General features: G+C 35.9%; 4 protein-coding genes across 6 annotated transcripts in view; all 4 read right to left on the reverse strand.

Annotated features, from left to right (window-relative positions):
* The window catches only part of LOC149391598 (putative sucrose-phosphate synthase 1), a 64,313-nt gene that overhangs the window by 41,602 nt on the left and 1,471 nt on the right, over positions 1-21,240 (reverse strand). The gene's annotated exons all lie outside the window — the stretch shown is intronic.
* On the reverse strand, positions 80-3,922 carry LOC149391603 (cysteine--tRNA ligase, chloroplastic/mitochondrial-like). Of its 2 annotated transcripts, none has more exons than XM_089621235.1 (9): positions 3,483-3,922; positions 3,322-3,385; positions 2,643-2,804; positions 2,373-2,543; positions 1,410-1,691; positions 1,181-1,306; positions 796-999; positions 625-726; positions 80-529 (listed from the first exon to the last, which is right to left on the reverse strand). In XM_089621235.1, exons 1-9 carry the CDS (start codon positions 3,845-3,847, stop codon positions 284-286), a joined length of 1,722 nt encoding a protein of 573 aa, XP_089477361.1. In that variant the 5' UTR covers positions 3,848-3,922; the 3' UTR covers positions 80-283. The 2 variants fall into 2 exon arrangements, with proteins under 2 accessions (XP_089477361.1, XP_089477362.1); XM_089621236.1 differs by having other exon boundaries at positions 3,322-3,389; positions 3,483-3,683.
* Positions 16,003-16,669, reverse strand: LOC149391604 (uncharacterized). The gene is made up of 2 exons (XM_089620910.1): positions 16,507-16,669; positions 16,003-16,421 (listed from the first exon to the last, which is right to left on the reverse strand). Exons 1-2 carry the CDS (start codon positions 16,583-16,585, stop codon positions 16,102-16,104), a joined length of 399 nt encoding a protein of 132 aa, XP_089477036.1. The 5' UTR covers positions 16,586-16,669; the 3' UTR covers positions 16,003-16,101.
* On the reverse strand, positions 18,774-19,870 carry LOC149391605 (TPD1 protein homolog 1-like). The gene is made up of 2 exons (XM_089618554.1): positions 19,750-19,870; positions 18,774-19,090 (listed from the first exon to the last, which is right to left on the reverse strand). The coding sequence occupies exons 1-2, from the start codon at positions 19,805-19,807 to the stop codon at positions 18,774-18,776; spliced, it is 375 nt and encodes a 124-aa protein (XP_089474680.1). The 5' UTR covers positions 19,808-19,870.

Below are 21,240 nucleotides of genomic sequence, written 5' to 3' on the forward strand. Positions count from 1 at the left end.
AAGAGTAATCTATGACTTTTATAAACACTGGTTAGTTCATTCACTTTCAATCTGGAATTTCTAACAATAAGTAATTATAAAGAAGTCCAGAGATAGACTTCTAATCTCCATTTACCAAATCAAAATTTTCAAGTGCTTCTACAACAGATCAGCCAAAGTGCTAAACATGAAGTTGGTGTCTTAAATAAGCTTGAACGACCAGAACGTAAAAAAAACACCATTTCATTTCAGAAATTCTGAAGGGGGAAATTCTTATTTCCTTGATGGTATTGAATTGGAAAACTTATGATCCGATCTGGGTTTCTGTAAACTGGTCTTGAAGAGCAAGTGGGACTGTTGGTCTCCACGTAGTCCCATCCGGGCTGTCCATTAAAGCAATGCCCACAGCAGCTAATTCTTTCCGGATCATATCCGATTTCTCGTACTCTTTCTCTGTTCTCGCTTTGGTTCTTTCCTCAATCTTACGCAGCACCTCGTGTTCTGTTAATTTGGCCCGCTTCAAGCCCTTTTCCCGAAGTTCCTGCAAAATCTGTGGCATCGAAGCCCATAGTTAGAGAACTATACAATCTAATCGGCTAAGAAGCTTATAAAGATCAATGTTAAATGGGAAAACGGATTTAGTACCTCGGAGTAACTTGTAGGCATTAACCCTAGAGTATGAAGCGTGCTGCGAATCATATTTTCCAACGCCGCGAGTGATTCTACACGTAGAGCTTGCTTTTTTCCCTGCATAAATTAAACACCCAAATAAGGAAAACACTAGTGAGTGATGGTTTTAAGTCCACGAGAAAATACCTTGCGCGTATGAAGGAGATCGTTCATGGTTTTTAACGGATCAGATAGTGCGGCGAAAACGACGGGAGTATGGAGATCATCGGACATTGAAGTCACAAAAAGATTTTGAAATTTTTCAATTTCATCCACCGTAGAAGAAGACAAGGAATCGCTCAGAGTTGTCACATCATGTTGGTTGAGAAGACTCTCGCAATCATGCAATGTCTGTGACAAGGTAGAGCAGAACTTCATAGACGTACCATAGGTAAAAAGCGCAATATTGAGACACGTTTTGAAAGACTGATATATCCATGGTTTCATGATTTCTGATTCAACCACCTACTTGTATAGAAGACATTACAAGTAGATGCGATTTAATATTACTTTGACCAGATTGTGAATGTACCTGATAAATGTAGAAAAGACGTTCAGAAGCACTTTCGAGCTGCACATCGGAGTAGTTGATGGGAGACCGATAATGGGTTCCCAACAAGAAAAGCCTCAACGAAAGTGGATGGTACAGGTCTATAACCTGAAAAATTCAAATACACAACATTCCGAAATCAGAAAACCGAAATACCAAATTCATTCCATGCAAGCGAGCTACGGCTCAAAATATTTCCCAGCTGTTTTACCTGTCGAATTGTGAAGAAGTTCCCAAGGGACTTGGACATCTTTTCGGAGTCGATGGTGACAAATCCATTGTGTACCCAGTAGCTTATGTTGCTCTGCGCACACGCAGCACAGCTCTGAGCGATTTCGTTTTCGTGGTGGGGAAATACAAGGTCCATTCCTCCGCCGTGAATGTCAAAAGAGTGACCTAGATAAGCAGCGCTCATCGCACTGCACTCGATATGCCAACCGGGTCTCCCAGGCCCCCAAGGACTCTCCCAGAACGGTTCTCCTTCCTTAGCAGACTGCAAAAGATACACAAATGCTCATTAGGGTGTGTTTGGAGCCAGAAAAATTGGAGGGAAATTTTCCTTGCATTGTTTGGATTGACGAAATATATGAGAGAAAGGAAAATGGGAGATAAAATGTATAACTAAAGTGAAGATTCCAATTCCCATTGAAAATCGGGTGGAAAATGAAATTCATCCAAATCCCAATTTGTACATGTGGGCATTTTTCTCTCTCTTCTCACTATCCTTCTTCAATTTCTCATATAGTTATTTTTATAACTTCCAAACACAACACAAGATTCTGGTTTTTCCTCCCATTTTCCTTTCTATTTGTATTACCCTTCAAATTTTCACTTTCACTTGAATTTTCCAGGTTCCAAACAAACCCCGAGACTATCATGAAATAAGCACTCAGAAACTTATTCTCCTCAAAGAATCTGATAAAAATTGTAAAACTAATATCCTAGAATTTCGTGAGACAGAAAAAGAGCGAGAAAGCTCCTCTGCTATCATAATATGATTCATCCAATATATTATTTCGCTAGATTCTTATTAGACACTTTCCCAATATATTTGCCCTCCATAACTACCCATGTGTGAGAGCTCCTACCTTATTTATTTCTTCCTATATCTAATGTTAAAATATTCAAATACTTATGATTTGCACGAAGCTAGACAAGAGCTGTGAGTCACTACCTTCCATAGTGCAAAATCAGCAGGGTGTTTCTTCCTTGAGTCAACAGCTACACGTTCACCAGCTCGGTTATCTTCCAACTTCCGACCCGATAGACTTCCATATTCTGGAAGCTTGTCTACACTGAAGTAGACATCCCCGTCGACTGCGTAGCCATACCCGTTCTCAATAATCTGCAATATAAATAAACAAACAAAAATGATAAAAACGAGAAATCAACACAGAACAAAATGTATCGATATACAATGGTGAGAAATCTCATATTCGGTTACCTGTTTGATCATATCAATAATTTGTGGCATGTGATCCGAGACCCGTGGTTCCACGGACGGTGGGAGGCAATGAAGAGATTCCATGTCTTGATTGAATTCTTCACAGAATCGCCGACTCAGACCGATCGGATCCTCACCCAACTGGTTCGCTCTAGCAATTATCTACAGAATTCGAAAATCGCAGACTCAGCTATGCTAATCCTGCCACACCAATGTCGCAAAAGAAATTGGTATTTGGCATCGAACCCTTTTCCTCAACCAACATATTTCTCCAACTTAACCCAGCTCAGAAACCAACGCAAACATATTTTCGACACCCCATTCTAATAAATGACTAAATTTGTAACCGATCATTGATCATACGTTCCGAGGGGGAAAAATGCGAATCCATTGTATTTTCTTGTTTTGTGTGCTCTTTCGATTGAGTAAAATTTCAGGAAAAATGTAATTGAGATTTCATTTCCCTGAAAAAATTTGTAAATCGAAAATCCAAGTAAATTCATATGCAATGAAAATCCATTCTCTTTCCCTCATAGTTTTCTAACTTCCAAACATAAATTTTTTATTGACTTCTAAACACAGTAGAGATTTTTTATTTTCGCTCAAAATGTTCCTTCAAATTTTCATTTTCTATCGTAAAATCCGGGTCACAAACATGGCCTGAGTGAAATGAACTTACTTTGTCATCAACATCGGTGAAATTGCGGACATAACAGACTTGGTACCCCAAATGCCTAAGATATCTGCCTAATTCCAAACAAAAACCATCCAATTAACATACAAAAAGGGCATGAATTACCACAGAGAGTATAAACCAAAACATGTATGCATATATGAGACCTGTATAGAACATCGAAGGTGACGTAGACACGAGCATGGCCGATGTGACTGAGATCGTAAGCAGTGACTCCACAGACATACATTCCCACATTTCCTTCCACTTTCGGCCTGAAAACTTCCTTCTTTCTGCTCATCGTGTTGTGGAGCCAGAGCTCAGACGACGACGAATTCTCTGTCGCTTTTCCGGCGGAGCTGCCTCGAAGACTCTGGGCGATCGACGGTGACGCGCCTGAGGAGCCGAGGCATCGGAATCGGATGGGCTTGAAGAACAAGGGGTGAGTTCGGCGAGGACTACTGAGTCGAATCGTCCGAGCTGTGTAGGAGAACGAGGACAAGGGTTTGTAACATTTCAAGAGTGTGCTCATTTTTTTCGTGCCACCCAAAACGTTGTTCTTGTGGTCTCTCTGGAGATTTTTGTGTTGTGAGTTTATCGATAACGAATTTCTAGTCCTGAACTGATGTACAGTGTCAACGACGAGTCGTTTGGTGGAGTGTAAGATAAACGACAATTATGAAGTGTCGATATCTCTTCACTGAAGCACTAGACTTTTTTTTTTTTTCTCGGGTTATATAGCTAAATGGCCACATAAGTTATATCCAATTTGGATTTGGCCACCATTTGGTTAATTTTGTGTAAATGGCCACTCATCTTTATTAACACAATTAAAAATACCATTAAACCCTTACCTGTTCCCGCCCAAACGTTAATGAAAAATAAATACATTTAATCGGATATTAATAGTAACTGTCCCCGAAATCGAGGAACATCATATACTCAGTCATTAATGCCACGATTCCCACAATCTTCCTCTCAGACGAAATACGAAACACGCAACCCCAATTTTGAAACCCATTATTGACGAAAACTTCATACGCTCAAAGTCTGGTTATTTGTGGGCGACAATAACAACATATCAGCGAGACCATCAACCCCGTCGGCGAAGAAAGGTATTTCCAAAAGTATACCAGTTTTTTTTTTCCATTTACATAGATATTTTACACTTCCCGACAACGAATATCGATCTAAAAATATGAAAAGAGAAATCGGTAATCTATAACAAAAAATTTAAAAAATTTCTGAGAAATTAAAAATGTCTGCATGTTATTAATCTGTCAAGATCCACCAAAGTTAGATATATTTAGAATTTCAGTATGCCAATACATTTAAATTTGGAAATAAGCAAAACAGAAGCGATAAATTAACAGATATGATGTGTGACATGTGAATAACCTTTTTTACACAGATTAGAGCAGATGGCGAAGGCGTCTCCTATGAAGAAGAAGGTAAATGCCGATAACAAGGAGAAAGAGATGAAGTCACCACGACGAAAGATAAAAGAACCAAAGGTATGTTAACAATGTATTTATCTACACTGTGAATACCTAAAACAACAAGACTGCAACAATTTAGATAATACATGTATAAATGATTTGTAAAGTGAATATGTTAAAGTCTGTTTTTTTGATGAAAATGGAATAGTTAATGGCTGTAAATATCAACGAGTTAATGAATAGTTAATAGAGAACATAACAGTAGTGCATTCTCAATTACAGTTAATATATGAAAACTAATGTGAATAACTGTAAAGCCTGAGTGTAATAACTAATTGGAAAATAGACAAAACTAAAAGTTGTTAATTGTTGTAAATGAACTGGTATGTAAAAACAAAAAGTGATAGAAAAGTAATAAGTTTATGCAGTGGCTGTTGATTGGTCCTTACAGTAGCTGACATCTAACACACCTTATGTAGATTGGAGAACTTATTGTGAAGCCAGAGAATTGGGACATGAAGCAGCGAATAATAGTACATTCATCCTTCAGTGTCATTAACAGCCTTATGTCCATCATCGAGACTGAACAACAAATGGAAATTTTCGAGCGAGGTCCGTTTGGTCATCTACAACACCTTAGGGGAGATGTGTACCCAAAAAAACTTGCACATTTACTTGTGCTTAGTCAAGTGGAATCTGGGAAAAATGAAGAGCTCCATTTCAACATCGGTGGAAACATATTGGTTTTCAATATTTACGATTTTGAAATAATTTCAGGTTACTTTCAATTTTTTTAGATTTTTGTATCATAAATAATTAGTAAATACTAATCACTACAGTTAACCTGTCATTCTTTTATTATCAGGTTTAAACTGTGATAATGTACCGCGCATTCAAAATCTGCTACCATCCAACAACCAATTGAAGGATGAATACTTCAAAGTAGCTGGGACTCAGCGAGCACCATATTTACTTGGGCTTCTACAAAGTAAATTTGGTGGAAACGATGAGGACAAGGTAGCACTCATCAATTTGGCTATTCTGGAGACTATGATACTGCCACGGGATAGGCAGGCAAAAATTCCGGATGAACATTTGAAAATGGTAACCAACACAAACTTGTTCAAGGAATATCCATGGGGTACAATAAGCTACAATGCATTATGCAAATCTTTAAAAAGATCAAAAAGCTACGCTGCTGAGAGAACTGGATTCAACATCGACGGATTCCTACATCCGTTAATTGCATGGGCGTTTGAGGTCATCCCAGATTTTGAATACTATGGATACACATCAAGAACAACCGGATTTAGCATGCCACGACTGCTTAAATGGAATTTTTGCTGCAGTCCAGAATACGAGGATCTCCTAAAGAATATATTCAACAACAGCCAGGTAAATATAATAGATATAAGAAGGATGAAAATTATACGTCCGTTGTTGTAAATTACTTTTTATTGTATTAGGTACGTATTCAGCCACTAAACGCAACAGAGGAGGAAATGGCAGAAGGGTACATCGAGCGTGTAGACGCTGTCAATCCAGAGCCAATAAACGAACCGATTGACAAGGGGAAAGGTGTTGCTAGCAGTTCATCACACTTTTACGCTGAAATGCCAAACAGACCAGAAGAGGACGTGCACGAGAAATTGGATCTAGCTCTCCAAACAATAGAAGTCTTAAAGCACCGAGTGGAAGAAGCTCATGATAAATACGACACATTAATGGCATTGTTTCAAGCATACATCCAAAAGAATTCTGATGACGCCACACCAAAACCAGACAAAGAGAATAAGGTAAATTAGTTAACAGGTTGTAAATTAGCCATCAACTAACACTCAATTTACAGGGGTCAAAGCAATCTTCACCCAATGAGATAATCAGAGAACCAGATGTCCCGGATGAAACTAACCAAGTAAGATTTTACAATCAATTACATTAATAATCTGCGATTGGAAATTCTAATCACCAAACATGAATCATAGGAGAGAACACCAAATCCTACAACAACCAGAAGTGAAGAAAGAACAAATGTTCAGGAAACAACACATGTCAGAATCCCAACAAAGCAAGAGGTATTCAATATAGATTATTGCAAAATGAATTATATACACTAATTTGAGAATCATTTACAGGTTCAATTCGCAAACAAGACAACAACGGCACAGCCCACTCAAATAACATTAACAAACATGGTAATCTTTAATTAATATGAGAATACATTAACAACAAGATGTTAATATCACTATTCTTATGCAGATGCTACGAAAAAAGAAAGGGAATATGGGGACATCTGCCACAGAAGAAATTACCATGGTACAATTTCGTTTAGTAGTTGACTAAATTCAGGTTGTTGTTTACTGAATGTTCAAAAATCTTCTTATCAGGATATATCACCACTGTTAGGAGAAAAGGCCGCTCGTTATAGTCCTGTAAGTATATGTAAATGAAGTAATAAAAAAATTTATAAGCTGACCATAACTTGTGACAGGACGACTTGCAGAAACTCCAAGCTGATTGGGTATTTACCGTAAATGATGTCTTGAGTAGCTTACCTAACAACTACAAATTTGGACAACGTCCACAGGTTGTTCAAGTTATGGAGCCCAATCCTAGTGATTTACCCAGTCGCGTTTACAAACGCTTGAGGAAAAATGGCCAACCAGTGGCCAAGCCTACACTAACAACTGCTCTTCCAAACCAAACCACTCCTACAAATTCAAAAAAAGTTCAAGACAATCCACAATCCAATAATGTAGGGAAAGGAAAATCTGAGGTATGTTTAAAACCATTAATTGTTGAATAATGCAGTTTATATCAAAGTTAATTGTTGTCATTTGGCAGGAAAACATTACTAAGTCACGTCCCAAAATATCTTCACCAAAAGTGCCAATTCCACAGCAAGTACCATCAAGACCCAAACGCACATGTAGAAAATCGGTCTTCACAACTTCTCCTTACATCATTGAAACTAAAAAGAAGAGGAACGAAAACGACATACCTGGTGGAAACAGCTCAGTTCACAACAAAGACAATACCGATGACGATCCACTAAGTCAGCCCTCTTTTGACTTAGGAATTTAGCTTATTTACTGTTTTTTCGTCTTAACAATCGTACTTTTGGTATTTTGGGGTTGTAATTTGAGTGCAATAACACTTTTACACTGTCTTCACACTGGAACATATAGTGTTTTGAAGATGTATCTTGACAGCTTTAGCAATTTATTGTTAATAGTTATGACTATTTTTCTGATTATTGTTAATGCCCACTTATGGAATTACAATAGCTATTCATAAAAATGTTGAAAGTACATGTTTACAAGTAATACATATATGACATGTAGATATCTGTTGACATTGTCAATTAGTTTTTTAGTCATATTAAAAGTTACATATTTATTAATTAACGTGATCGTAATTTAACAAAGCAGGTTCAAAATAATAAAACACTTTCGTGTACTCCAGATGAGAATATAACGTTTAAAAGCTTTAATTAACAACATTTAACTAAGATAAGCTCACTACATTACGATTACTATTTAGAAATATGTTAAAACATGTTAGTAGAAATTCAATTGAACTGTAAACTGGTAATGATGTTGCCTATTGGTTATGTTGTCATGTTATTTGTTAACAAGAATAATTAAATTAACATCATTTACATCACATCCTGAAATACAAAACAATTAACATGTACTCCAAATCTGAATTAACATTACATCAAATAACAAATACTGAAAGACATAATCTAAACCCAAGGCTTGATCCACCATATCATTTAAAGGCATAATCAAAACAAATTAACAAGAAATTAATCTAATTTTGGCAACCCCTCTTATTATGACCAATTTGTCCACATTTGCCACAACGATGGTTATACGGGTGAAGTCTTTCATGCTTCGATCGAAACCTCTTCTCTTTCGGGCGCCCAGCTTGACGTTTTGGAATAGGAGGCTTAATAACTGGAGTATCAACTGGTAGCTCCCAGTCCCCCTCATGAGAAATTGGGAAGACATCTTTCTCATAAGTGGCTGAGAAATATTCCTGAGTATAATAACGTGGAACAAAATCAATGGGGCGTAAATTTTTCCTATATAAAGCAGCACACGCATGAGAACATGGAAATTCTTCAAGTTGCCAATAACAGCATGTACAGGTCCTCAGATAAACATCAACAACACGACGAATTGCTCCATCAACAACTTCAAACTCATTGTCGTTAATGGCATTAACCTGAAACATACAATGTAAATAAGTCGTAAATAAAAGAGTAATTAACAGACCACAGAAAATAAACTATACTTACATTCATGGACCTCGAAGCTTCAAGCGATTCATAAAGCATCCTAAAACCAGTTCCGGTCAGACCTGATTGCATCTTAGGAATTAACTCCCTCTTTTTGTTTATCCAATTTTGAATTAAACTTCTATAGCTCAAAACAAGACATGCAACCGGCCACCCTCTAGCTTCTCTTAAAACAGCATTCAAACACTCAGAAATGTTTGTTGTCATGACATTAAACCTCTTTCCCGGGAATTTACTTCTAGCCCACAACTCTGGCTTAGCTTGAAGAAGATACGTTTTTATTTTTTTTTTGTTATTAGAGAGTATATTCAACCAATATTCAAACTCTCGTTCAGTATAAGCTTTAGCACATCTATAAAAAAGAGGCTGGATATATGTTTTACCAAAATTGGCCTTCACATTACCCCATAGATGTTGCATGCATATGGCAAAACTAGCTTCCGGAAACACCGCATTAACCGCCTTCTGTATTGACTTGTGCCTATCCGATACAAAAACCATCTCTTTCCTAACACCATACACAACTCGAATATGACTCATAAACCAATACCAAGATTTGTCGTTTTCAGAATCCACAATACTAAAAGCTAACGGAAATAAATGGTTGTCCCCATCTTGAGCCGTAGCCAATAGTAAGGTACCATATGATTTGCCTTTCAAAAATGTGCCATCCACCGATATTACCGGACGACAATACTGAAACCCATGTACAGAAGCTCCAAATGCTAGGAAAAAAGACTTAAAAGTACCATCAGCTTCTAACTCAGTCACCGTATATGATCCTGTAAATCAATTTGAAACATTTGAAACAGTAAATAATACATGGCAGTAAATGTCAATTAACAGGTCGTTGTTAATCGGCTGTAAATTGAGATACAATTAACAAACATGCACAACGTAAATATCCTGAGAATATTACAAAAGCTAATGTAAATACCAGGATTTTTCTCTCTGATCATTTCTCCAACAAGTGGTAGATGACTGTATGACTCTTCAAAATCACCACGTAGATCCCTCAAAGACTCTTTACGTCCCTTCCATGCTCTATAATAAGAAACCTCCACATTAAATCGGGACCTCATTATTTCAGCAACACCAGATGGGGTTATTTGATTGGCCAAAGGACCCCTAAAGTCATCTTTCACACATTGGCTAATAAGAACGGACGAGGCATGTTTATTCTTGTGAATAATTGACTGTCCATAGCACGTGTGTTCCTTAACAAATGACCTTATAACCCACAATCCAGAATTCTTGCACACCGAGGCATTCATCTTCCAAGGACAATGAACATTCGCACATCCAATGCAATATCGAGTTTTATTTGATCTGAACACCTTAAACTCGAAATTATTGCGAACAGCAATCATTCCAATAGCCGTCTGTAGAACATCTTTGCGTCTAAAAACATTGTTAACATTCATTTCTAAATTCATTGGAAAATTCCTCAAGTCGGAATCATCATACATAATAATGTCTGCAGTCGTATTATCCTCATTAGGATTAACCGACAATTCAGACTTCGATTGCTGACATTGTTGCTCATATAATTCAACTGAAAAAAAAAACAAAAGATCGGTAAATATATCAAATGAAGAATAAATGGGCACCTGGTGATGAGAATATTACCAGACTTCATGAGCGAAAAAGAAGAGCCCCCCTCCATGCTGTATAATCAAATGTCCAGAGAATAAAGCTCGTTCGATTCAGTTCATATCCATCTCGCATCCAAATTTTAAAAATATTTTGGCGGACAATTACAATATATTCGAATATAATGTTATAAATTTAGGGAATAACTGCTATATAATGCGAAATAACTGTAAATCTAATCTGCCATGCACGAGTAGATACAACTGCTCTTAAAAACCGCTAACATAATCTATGAAATCTGGAAAGCATTAACTGCTTACCAAAAAAACTAAACCTAACAGTACTTGCCAATTGCGTACATTTCAAATTTCGAATTAAACTGTCTAAATTAACAATTTAAAAGCGCCATTAATAAGGGCATTTCAGTCCAAATATTCGTTAAATTTTTTGCCACGTAGGCTGATTGGCCATTAACCAAAAATTAACTAAATGTTTGCTAAAACACAATAACCAACGTTTAAGAGGCTTATATGGCCAAATTCCTTCTTCTCTGTTTATTATCAAGTGCTAAATTATGTATTAAAACAAAAACAGAAAAAATCTCTACAAAGTTCTTAGAAAAATTGATAGTATTTGTCCCTATTTTAGACTGATAAATTTTTATACTTTTTTTTCATGTCTTTTACATAATAATATCATATATTTACACATAATTTAGCAAAAATAAAATAATTTAAAAACAAACACAAAATAGAATAGAGCATAAAAACATTTGGTCCTGGGATGTTCAAATATCAAATTCTTACACTGCTTGTATTGTCTTTCAGTTGAAACGACAAAGTTAAAACTTGTTGCATTTCAAACGACAACATATTTAATAAGTAAAGTTATACATTGATATTTGTAATGTTGAAATTAGATTAAAAATTATTAAGATTGTACTCAATACCTATAACATAAAGCTTTATTTTGTTTCCACGAAAACAAATAGGATTATTTATAAACTATAACCCCCTCAATACTTTAGGATCAAGATTTAATAAGTCAAAATTAATCCAAATGTATAATTTTTTTATATGCATTTGTTCAAAAAGTACCCTTAATGAAATATCATTTTACATACCAAATGAGGTCTTCGTCTCTCTAATTAAAATCTTCAAAGAATTTGGTATAAAAATTTATTGAAATCCAAAAAAATTATTGGCAACGATGTCAATAAATCTTCAAAAAAATTTCTAGAATTATTTTAAGACTTATTGACATTCATGTCAATAAAAAGACAAAATATCAATAAATCTTCAAATGATTTCCAGATTTTTCAAACCATTTTTTTTTTCTTCGGATTTTCCAAAAAAAAATCGTTTTTTTTATACAAAAGAAAAATAAAATATATTTCATTAATGTTATTTTTGTACAAACACATATAAAAAAAATTATACGTTTGAATTGATTTTCATTTATTAGATTTTTGGTCCTAAACTATTGAGAAAATTATAGTTTATGAATAATCCCAAAACAAATTCATCTGTGAATTGGTGAGTGTAAAAAGGAACTCATTATTTTAAGCGAGGACGAAAAAATGGAATATGTTAAGGAATTTTTTTTATCAACATTCACGAGACACGTGTCGGGGTTCGAGCTTGCGACGTGTATCGATCTTGGATTACATGCATCGAATCTCCTATGGCTCCGAATGGATCGTAACGGGTCAGGGATATCTCGTGGCATTACGACTGTGGTGGAGACCTTCGGGGACTCGACGTGGGTGGTGTGGTTTGTCGTGATCTTCCTTTTCCTTAGTTGAAATAGAAGACAAAGGGTGATATATAATTAAATGTTCCTCTTACTAAGTGAAGAACATGAGAATTGGATTTCTCAAGTTATTGGACACCTTTTTAGAGGGAATGTAATGTGACATAATTTCAGCATTTGTTTGTGAAAATAAATATGAGAGAGAGAGATAGAATAATTCTTCTTCAATTCTAGAGAGAAAGGAAGTAGATCATTCATCTTTTGTGTTTTTCTGAATCAAAGGTGAGAGATGTGGAATAACTCTAGCATTTTTTTGCGGGTATGTGTTGAGTGAATTTTAAGAGAGAGAAATTGTAGTATTTTTCTTCTCTTAGAATTGGTTGTCCCCTTTGCCCTTGGATGAGTAGAGTATTTATAGGAGTTTTGTTTCTTGGGCTCCAAGACTCCTTGAGGTTTCTTATGGAGTTGGTTGAAAATAATTCCCTTGGGGGGTCCAAAATTCCTTTGGGGGGCCGGGAGTTTCTCTTGGGGGTCGAGAATTCGTTGGGGGGTCGGGAGTTTCTTTGGGGAGTCGAGAATTCCTCCTGAGGGTCGAGAATTCCTTTGGGGGGGTCGGGAGTTTCTTTGGGGAGTCGGGATTTCCTCATGAGGGTCGAGAATTCCATTGGGGGGTCGGGAGTTTCTTTAGGGAGTCGGGAGTTCCTCTTGGGGGTCGAGAACTCATTTGGGGATGGGGAGTTCCTCTTGGGGGGTCGAGAATTCTTTTGGGGACATGGTTTTTTGGTCATTTCGCCCGTCTTTAATGTCGTTTTTTTCGTATGAAAAATGACGGCATAACATAATACACACAAAAAATATAATATTATCAGAATAATTTTTTGAATTAATTCTTTTTTTACCCCCTGGACTCGTACCTCGATTTCATTTCACCCCCTGGACTCGGAATTGTTGCAGAACTAATCTCAGAACTTAGACACGTGTTACAACTTGCCACTTCCGTCAGTATTTGGACGTTAAGTTTAACTTTTTGATGACGTGACATTATTTTAGAATATTTTCTATTATTCTATATAATTTTAAGATTTAAATATTATTATTAGATATATTAATTATTAAATAAATAAATATTTCATTTCTTCTCTCTCTCTCCTCTCTCTCTCTCTCTTTCCTTTTTTCTTCTTTTCTTCTCTGCATTTTTTTCTTTCCTGAAGTTTTGTTGAAGTTTCTGAGAGTTCTCTTCGCTCTATACTTGGAAATCCTCTCATTCCTCTCTTCGGCGCTGTACTTTCCAACTTTGAAGCTCGATTCTTCAATTAACGGACTCGAAAGAGACCTCTGTGTATTTCGAACCGTTCCAAATATAAAAATAAAATAAACAAATATAAAATAAAATAAAAATAAGAAAGGGGTTTTTGCACCTCAGTGGTTGGTGACTCTCATAGTATCATTCCGACATTACCAGGGAAAACGCTCGCTCACAGATATCAAATCAAGCCGAGCCATAAAACATTTCACCCCATTTCGTCCGAAAAATCCCCGCCACGTCACAGCTCAAGCATTCGGGAGAGAAGAAGATAGGACACCTTTTTCGAGAGCACACCGCGGTGGCCCCACAAAACGAAGACCCAGTTGAGACCCCCATCCCCGCTTCTTATCCCATCGCCACTTTCTTCATATTTTAACTGTCGTCGTTTTTTTTCCGATGCAAAGTCATCGTGGTCGGCAAAGGCCCGGTCAGAGTCGGACCCGGACCCGGCGGCGCTGGAGCGAGAGCTGAGCGTGGCGATCGCGGAGGAGAACTACGCGGAAGCGGCGAAGATAAGGGACGCTCTAAAAGCCCTCGGAGAGGACGAGAAAGGGTTGGTTGACCGGAGAGTCGCTTCGGGTCGGGTCGGAGGAGTCTGGGAGGGCTTCGTGAGAGAGACCACCTTCTGTGTGGCGAGCCATGGGTGGGCGTGGCGGGTCTGGTTCTTGATGTTAGGGTTTTGGGCGAAGTGGTGGTGGTTGTGCGATTGGTACGGCTTCGAGGCCGTGATTGAGCAGTGCGGCGGCGTCGACGCCATTGGAGAGACAAGAGTAAAGGTTCGAGCTTTAGGTCAGAAATGGAAGAACGATTTGAGAGCTGAGAAAGAATAAGAAGAAGCCATGGCTGAGTGTGCCAACAGAGAAGACTCTGCTGAGGACACCGAGGAGTTTCAGAGAGAGAAAGAGACGCGAGAAGATAAGAGAGAGAGAGAGAGAGAGAGAGAGAGAGAGAGAGAGAGAGAGCCGAGAGAGAGAGGAGAGAGAGAAGAAATGAAATATTTATTTATTTAATAATTAATATATCTAATAATAATATTTAAATCTTAAAAGTATTTAGAATAATAGAAAATACTCTAAAATAATGCCACGTCATCAAAAAGTTAAACTTAACGTCCAAATACTGACGGAAGTGGCAAGTTGTAACACGTGTCTAAGTTCTGAGATTAGTTCTGCAACAATTCCGAGTCCAGAGGTGAAATGAAATCGAGGTACGAGTCCAGAGGGTAAAAAATGAATTAATTCTAATTTTTTTGAGAAACAAAGTTGAAAATGAGATAACTATTATAATTTGAGCAGTCCGCTGATACCCTAATACAGGTGGGTCTCACCAACCCTCCTCAGCGGATCAGAACCCCTCTGATGAAAATCAATTCTCTTATAATTTCTGCTTTTGTAATATGAATCTCTATATTATTATATATATATAAAGCAAAACCCTCAATTTACTGTTCATACTACAGTAACCCATTTTTTTCTTAAAATTTCCAAAAATACCAATTTAATTTTTAAAATTACATAAATAACCGTATAACAAAATTTCAAAAACAACTTTAAAAAACGAAAAATTCCAGAAACAACTCAAAAAAACGAAAATTCCAGAAATCACTCTAAAAATGAAAATTCTCTAAACTAACTTTAAAACAATAACAATTATTAGCCGATTAATAGTTTTATAATTTAAATTACTTATGATCAGTATAATTATTGAAAACTAATGAACATATAAGTAATGATGTTGGTTAATCATAATTTTTGTGTTGCTAAAAAAAATTTGTGTTCATAATTACAACTTACTATTTCTAATTTTTTTTTATATCTGAGTTATTATTTAATTGAAATGGTTTAAATATATATTAAAAAGTGGTAAAAAAAATGTTAATTTTTACATATGACAAATGACAACCAACAATTGCAAATCGTTCACATTATTATCTAAATTAAAATTTATCAAACCTCCCAGGCAACGCCGGGGCCTATTGCTTGTTATATATAAAAAAAAAAGTATTTGCATAATCCACTCACACGAAATATACAATACGACAAGCAGTGACAGGTTTACATAGGGTAGGAGGATTTTTTTTTAATTATTTTTTTAGTTCACTTTAAAAAAAAATTACCTATAAAAATTTACAAATTAACCTTTCTTGATTTTTTTTTTTCAAATTAGCCTTCTCCAATTTTATTTTTCTTACAATTTGCCCCTGATAAGCTTTTTAGATTCATGTCACTGACGACAAGCTCAATAATATTCATGTATGGACATATAGATTGTTTGTTAAGAAACGCATAAGATAAACATCAAAACATCCCATCGACACTCTCAAGCAGTTCTTCATCATAATTATCTCTTCCTTATTAAAACTTCCAAAGATATCGAAGCAAAAAGTGCGATCAACACGGATCGGCTATGACAGAGGAGCGAGGCAAGAGCAGAAACGGAGGGTACCAAGCGTAGGAAAACGAAGCCGAGGCAAAGCCCTCCAACGAAGAGCCGTTAATGAGGAGACACGTGTCGCCACCTTGGATGAGCAGCGTTGACGGGTCAACGGGCTCGGTTGTCTGAAACCCAGAGCAGCCTAACTGTATGAGCCTCTGAGGACACCCACAAGTGTTTATCACGCTCACGTTCCACTCCGGCTTTCCCTTTATCTCTCTCCCACTTCTCACCGTTCCTATATTAATGCTTTCCAAACTACAATCCCCACTATACCCTTTTCCACCAAACAAAAAAAAAAAAAAATTATTTGAGACATAAATCATGTATGAAATTATCATATGATTTATTGGCATGATTACCTTGGTGGATGAGTGTTGTGCTACTCATAATGATAAGCGCGGCAAACAAAGACTTCATTGTGATGACGATGAAAGCCATATCATATGAACTTATTTCGCTTATTTTTGGAATCCTTGATTGGGGTGGAGATATAATGAAAAGGGGTTGTGATTTGTTAGAAACTCATTTGATGCTTTTGGGTCAGTGGATTACGTATGCATTAGGTATCAATCACCTCAAGAAATTAAAGTAATTACTAGTTCCTAGTGGTCCTGGTCAAATATGGTTTAAGTTGCCTACGGACGTAAGGTCTGTATTTATACGTATTATTAATGGTTTTTTTTTCTTTCCAAATAAAGCTTTCTTGCCGAATGTTACAAAAAATTTATCACCACACACACACACCCCATATATATGTGTATATATATATATTTCGAAATCGTCAAGACTAATATACAATTTTAAACAATATTGATAAATTTGGTGTTTAGCTCCAGGGACGGAGCATAGGCCAAGAGGGGTTCGTTCAAGTCTCCCCTTAAAAAAAATTTACACTTTTTGCTTAATTTTAAAAAATTCACAATTTCTTACCCTAAAAATTTACATATTTGACTCATTTTAAAAAAAAATTAACATTACTTATCCTGAAAATCTATAAATTAGCTCCCTGATTTTTTTTTTCAAATTAACTCCTTTGGTGAGGTTATCTGGCTCCGTCTCCTTTCTATTACAAAGAGGAATAATAAAATGAAATAGAGAAAAAAAAACACACAAATCATTTTTTTTTCATCAAGCAAAGACAATCAAATATGGATTATTATTCTTTCTCAGGGTACGGAGGGAATAATTGAAGGCAGGGCAATATAACGTGGGAATATCTTATTGGTCTCACAAGATGACAAAATGAGAGAATGAAAATTTAATGCTTAGCTGGATAGATAGAGGTAGCTTTGCAAAATATGACATGTCGTTTCTAACGAGTAACGAGGAGTCTTAACATGAGATTTGAACATAATTGTCTTAATTCTAAGTTTGTTATCCAATTACTGCCTTTTTCTATAAACTTGTATGTAAATGTGGGGTATTGAATAAAACATGAAAGAGAGATAAATGTTTGCCATTGTAAAGTTAGAGGCATTTAATGTCATTTATACTCTGAACATATTCCACTACAATAATTGGATTGTTAGAAACGTCCCTATAACCACAAGATCTGAGATGATTATCCACCATTAGTCACGACTTATTTGAATTTTTAGCGAAAAATTTGGTGATTTAAACTACTCCAAAATAACAGGAGATAACTGTGACTAATATGAATGACAAGACGTACGGGTATCTATCTCATTCATTACCCAGATCTTGTTAAAAAAAAAAAGACCCGTTATCCGAACTGTTTACCCAATTTTTGAAGCGGACCGGAGAAAGGGTATACACGGTGGATAAGATAGAAAAGAGGCGGACCTGTTACCTATTTAACCGAAGATCATGTCTCATTCTTCACGTTGGAAGAGGTTTTGGGCTAGCAACGATTCTCCAAATTTTGCGTTGATCTACTCGACGGCGTGAATCTTGGGGCCTATAATCTTTGTTGATGTCACAAATCCCTCAAGAGGTTTTGCGGGCCTAGTAAGAGTCAGCCAATTTTTGGGGCTTTGGTGGTGTGCAAAGACTCAAGCACGCCGAGCCCTTCCTGCTTCGGAACCTTCTCGGGGATGACGAACTTTGAGTCGTCCAATCCGCCAAGCCGAGGAGGTAATTTTTATTTGACTTGATAGGAACTAATTTTACTTTTGTTTACTTAATTTGCATGCTTATTGTTTTATTTTGATCTCGAGCTCCAAGGTTGCTTTTGTTAATCTTCGTCATCATTGTATGTTTTTTAGGTAAGTTAATTTTGTTAAATTACTTCGTTACTTTAGTTATTTTAGCTAATTTTGTTAATTTTCGAGCGCTCTTTTGTGATGATAGTTTTTTTTAAGAAATAAAAATCTATTATTAATTATAATCTTTTTGATTAATTACAGACAGTATCCTCCAATCAAATGAGTATCAATTTAATATTAAAAGGAGTATATATAATGTAAAAATATATATATTTTGTAAATGGATAGAAATAATTTTTGAAATAAGGCATATAAGCTTACCGCTCAAAAAAATAGGGCATCCTTGTGGCATGTACTTCAATTTTTTCTAATAAACAGCCTCTAAGATAACGTATTCCAAGAGACATATAATTATTTATTACATAAATAGCCAAAGAGAAACACAAAAGCCTAAGAATAGCTTAGGAGCAAGCTATTTGAGAGGAAACTGGGGTAAAAGGGAAGGAAGAATCCCAAGCATAAGTGAATGTTAGACTTTTGAAGCCGTAAATGGGTTGACCGCCGTTGAGCAAGCAGAGACCAGAGTCGCTGGAGAAGCTTAGAACGGAAGAGTCAACGGGTTTGACCGTTTGATAACCATGGCAGTCAAGTTGAACGTCAAGCTGAGTGCAAATACAGTCATTCTTCACCGTCACAGACCACTCTTTCTTGTTTTCCACCATTGATCCAGTCTCCGACTGCTCTATTTTTATGCTTTCTGTGTCGCACTCACACTTTCCTTTTATGTATAAACACGTACCCAAAAAAATTAGGTTTTTGGGGTTGGTAAATTTGTAATTAAGTGATGAAAATCAAGAGCACATAGCTTTATATATATGAAAATTAATCCCACGACGGATAGGGGAATTAAACCCTAGGCGAAAATTCGAGGTTTCTCCGTCAACCCTAAACCCAGAATTAAGTACCGTAAAAATCAGTCGCACCGATGGTTTTTCGGGTCCAACCAAAATCGATTCGGTTCAACAAACTACAACAGAAATAATTTAATTATACTTGAGGTCCAAAATTAAACTTCAGGTTATAATTGGTTTCTGGGAAGAATTTTTTTTATTTTTTTTGAAGGAAAATAGAGGGGCACACAATATTTTCATTTAATTTTTTTAGGGCTCCATCTCTTCTATTTGTTTGTTTATTTGTTTGTTTTTTGTTTTTCTTTTGCTTGCTTGGAAAAAAGATGCAGATCTAGGAAATCAAGACATATGGTAATTTTATGTTGGAAAAGTTGAAATGATAAATGGTAATATATGGACAAACTGAAAGAAAAAAAAAAACAGCAACAAGCCATGGTGGTTTATGCATATGATGATGATGTAATAACGATATTGGAAAAATCTATAGATTTAGTAAGATTGCTGATTTTGAATCTAGATGTCTTACCTCCGGCGACGAGACTAATGAATACTAAAACCAGTGAAAGAAACTTCATCGATGCCATATCGGAAAATATAAAACTTAGTTATTTCTAGGTGGACTTCGATAGGTATGTTAAAAAAAAAAAAAAACGGTTGGTCTTTTTATGATTATATGCTTTTCTGTTTCTCTCTCTCTATATACAAGATTGTTACTGATAAATAAGGGATACGTTCTTTATAATTAAGGCAATAATGTTACGAATAAGACAATAAATCACCTTCGGGATTTTGTTATTAATTGGGGTAAGATACGAGGGAGTTATTATGCGCTAAGAGATTTCAGATTTTTCTGACCATATATATCTTCGTGGAACAAGGTTCTTTTCCTTACAAAATATGTCAATGTTTATATTTATACTTACCCCTAGTTATAAAGGGTTATTATGTGAGTAAAACATGCACTTTAGATTGTTCTGAATCGATAGATTTAACTTTTTATTGTGAAAGAAGAAACGTACATCTCTCTAAGATTGACCCCCATTATTAGTTTATTACTACATTAGGTATGTCTTAGTGTTTTTTTTTTTTTTTTTTTATTCTCTTTATTATTTGTAGGGATTTAACGGTCATGGTTCCGTATTTCACGCCCTCACAAATTCTGCAAAAAAGTGTCGGCACAAAGTATCGATTTTGGTGACGTTTAGTGTGGTTTCATATTATATATCTTTGACGCGAGCAGTTATAAACTTCTTTGTATTAAAAAATGACATTAACATGCTCGTAACATAACTCGGTGTCTCTTTTGGTGTCCCTTCGATTAAAATCATGTCATTATTTTATTTAATTATGAGTTTATATTTATTTAAAAATAAATTAAAATAATTAAATTGACTTATTTGATTGGAAGAACTTCAAAAAGATACACAAAAAAAGATAATATATGCGCTCCCTTTTGAGCAATGATCATTGTACTGTTACCGTACCGGGACCCCAACCGGAGAAGAAATCGAGGGGTATTTAGACAAGAAAAATGAAACCGGTATCGGTAGAAAACCGTTTACCGTAAAGGAAACTGACAAAAAATGTAGGAACCCGAGGGGTATTCAGACAAATATTTTGCAAAAATAAACATATTTTTTTCAAAGTTTTCATATTTTGCAAAACTAAATTACTTTGACTACAACACGTACGACAAAATATAAAACACAAAGTTCAAACCAAGATAAAATTCAACATAAAATACCATAAAGTCAAACCTTGATTACAACACGTACGACAAAATATAAAACACACTAATTAGTAATTAATTATACGTGGAGTGTCTTGAATGTCACGTCACTCGTGAATGAAGAATCGGTCGACGGCTTTGGCCAACCTCTTGACCCCGGAGTGCGATCTTCTTGGATCAGAGGACCCCGAAGATATATCCACCGGGACCTTCGTCTATTTCTTCGTCAGAGTCCCCTAGACTTTTTTGAAGGTCAGCTCGTATCGACTCACACAAACTCTCATGTTC

The sequence above is a fragment of the Urtica dioica genome, chromosome 7, assembly GCF_054948205.1.
Source record: "Urtica dioica subsp. dioica isolate 48M chromosome 7, U.dioica_male_clone48M_v1_H2, whole genome shotgun sequence".
NCBI lineage: Eukaryota > Viridiplantae > Streptophyta > Magnoliopsida > Rosales > Urticaceae > Urtica > Urtica dioica.

What these genes read in the sequence shown, in the direction of transcription:
- LOC149391603 (XM_089621235.1), bottom strand. Translation starts at nt 3,847, where the DNA reads ATGAGCACACTCTTGAAATGTTACAAACCCTTGTCCTCGTTCTCCTAC. An exon ending in ACCTTCGATGTTCTATACAG is followed by an intron (nt 3,386 to 3,482) that starts GTCTCATATATG and finishes GGAATTAGGCAG; the next exon opens with ATATCTTAGGCATTTGGGGT. An exon ending in ATCTCCTTCATACGCGCAAG is followed by an intron (nt 727 to 795) that starts GTATTTTCTCGT and finishes TAATTTATGCAG; the next exon opens with GGAAAAAAGCAAGCTCTACG.
- LOC149391605 (XM_089618554.1), bottom strand. Translation starts at nt 19,807, where the DNA reads ATGGCATCGATGAAGTTTCTTTCACTGGTTTTAGTATTCATTAGTCTC. An exon ending in CATTAGTCTCGTCGCCGGAG is followed by an intron (nt 19,091 to 19,749) that starts GTAAGACATCTA and finishes TATACATAAAAG; the next exon opens with GAAAGTGTGAGTGCGACACA.
- LOC149391604 (XM_089620910.1), bottom strand. Translation starts at nt 16,585, where the DNA reads ATGGCTTTCATCGTCATCACAATGAAGTCTTTGTTTGCCGCGCTTATC. An exon ending in CACAACACTCATCCACCAAG is followed by an intron (nt 16,422 to 16,506) that starts GTAATCATGCCA and finishes TTGGTGGAAAAG; the next exon opens with GGTATAGTGGGGATTGTAGT.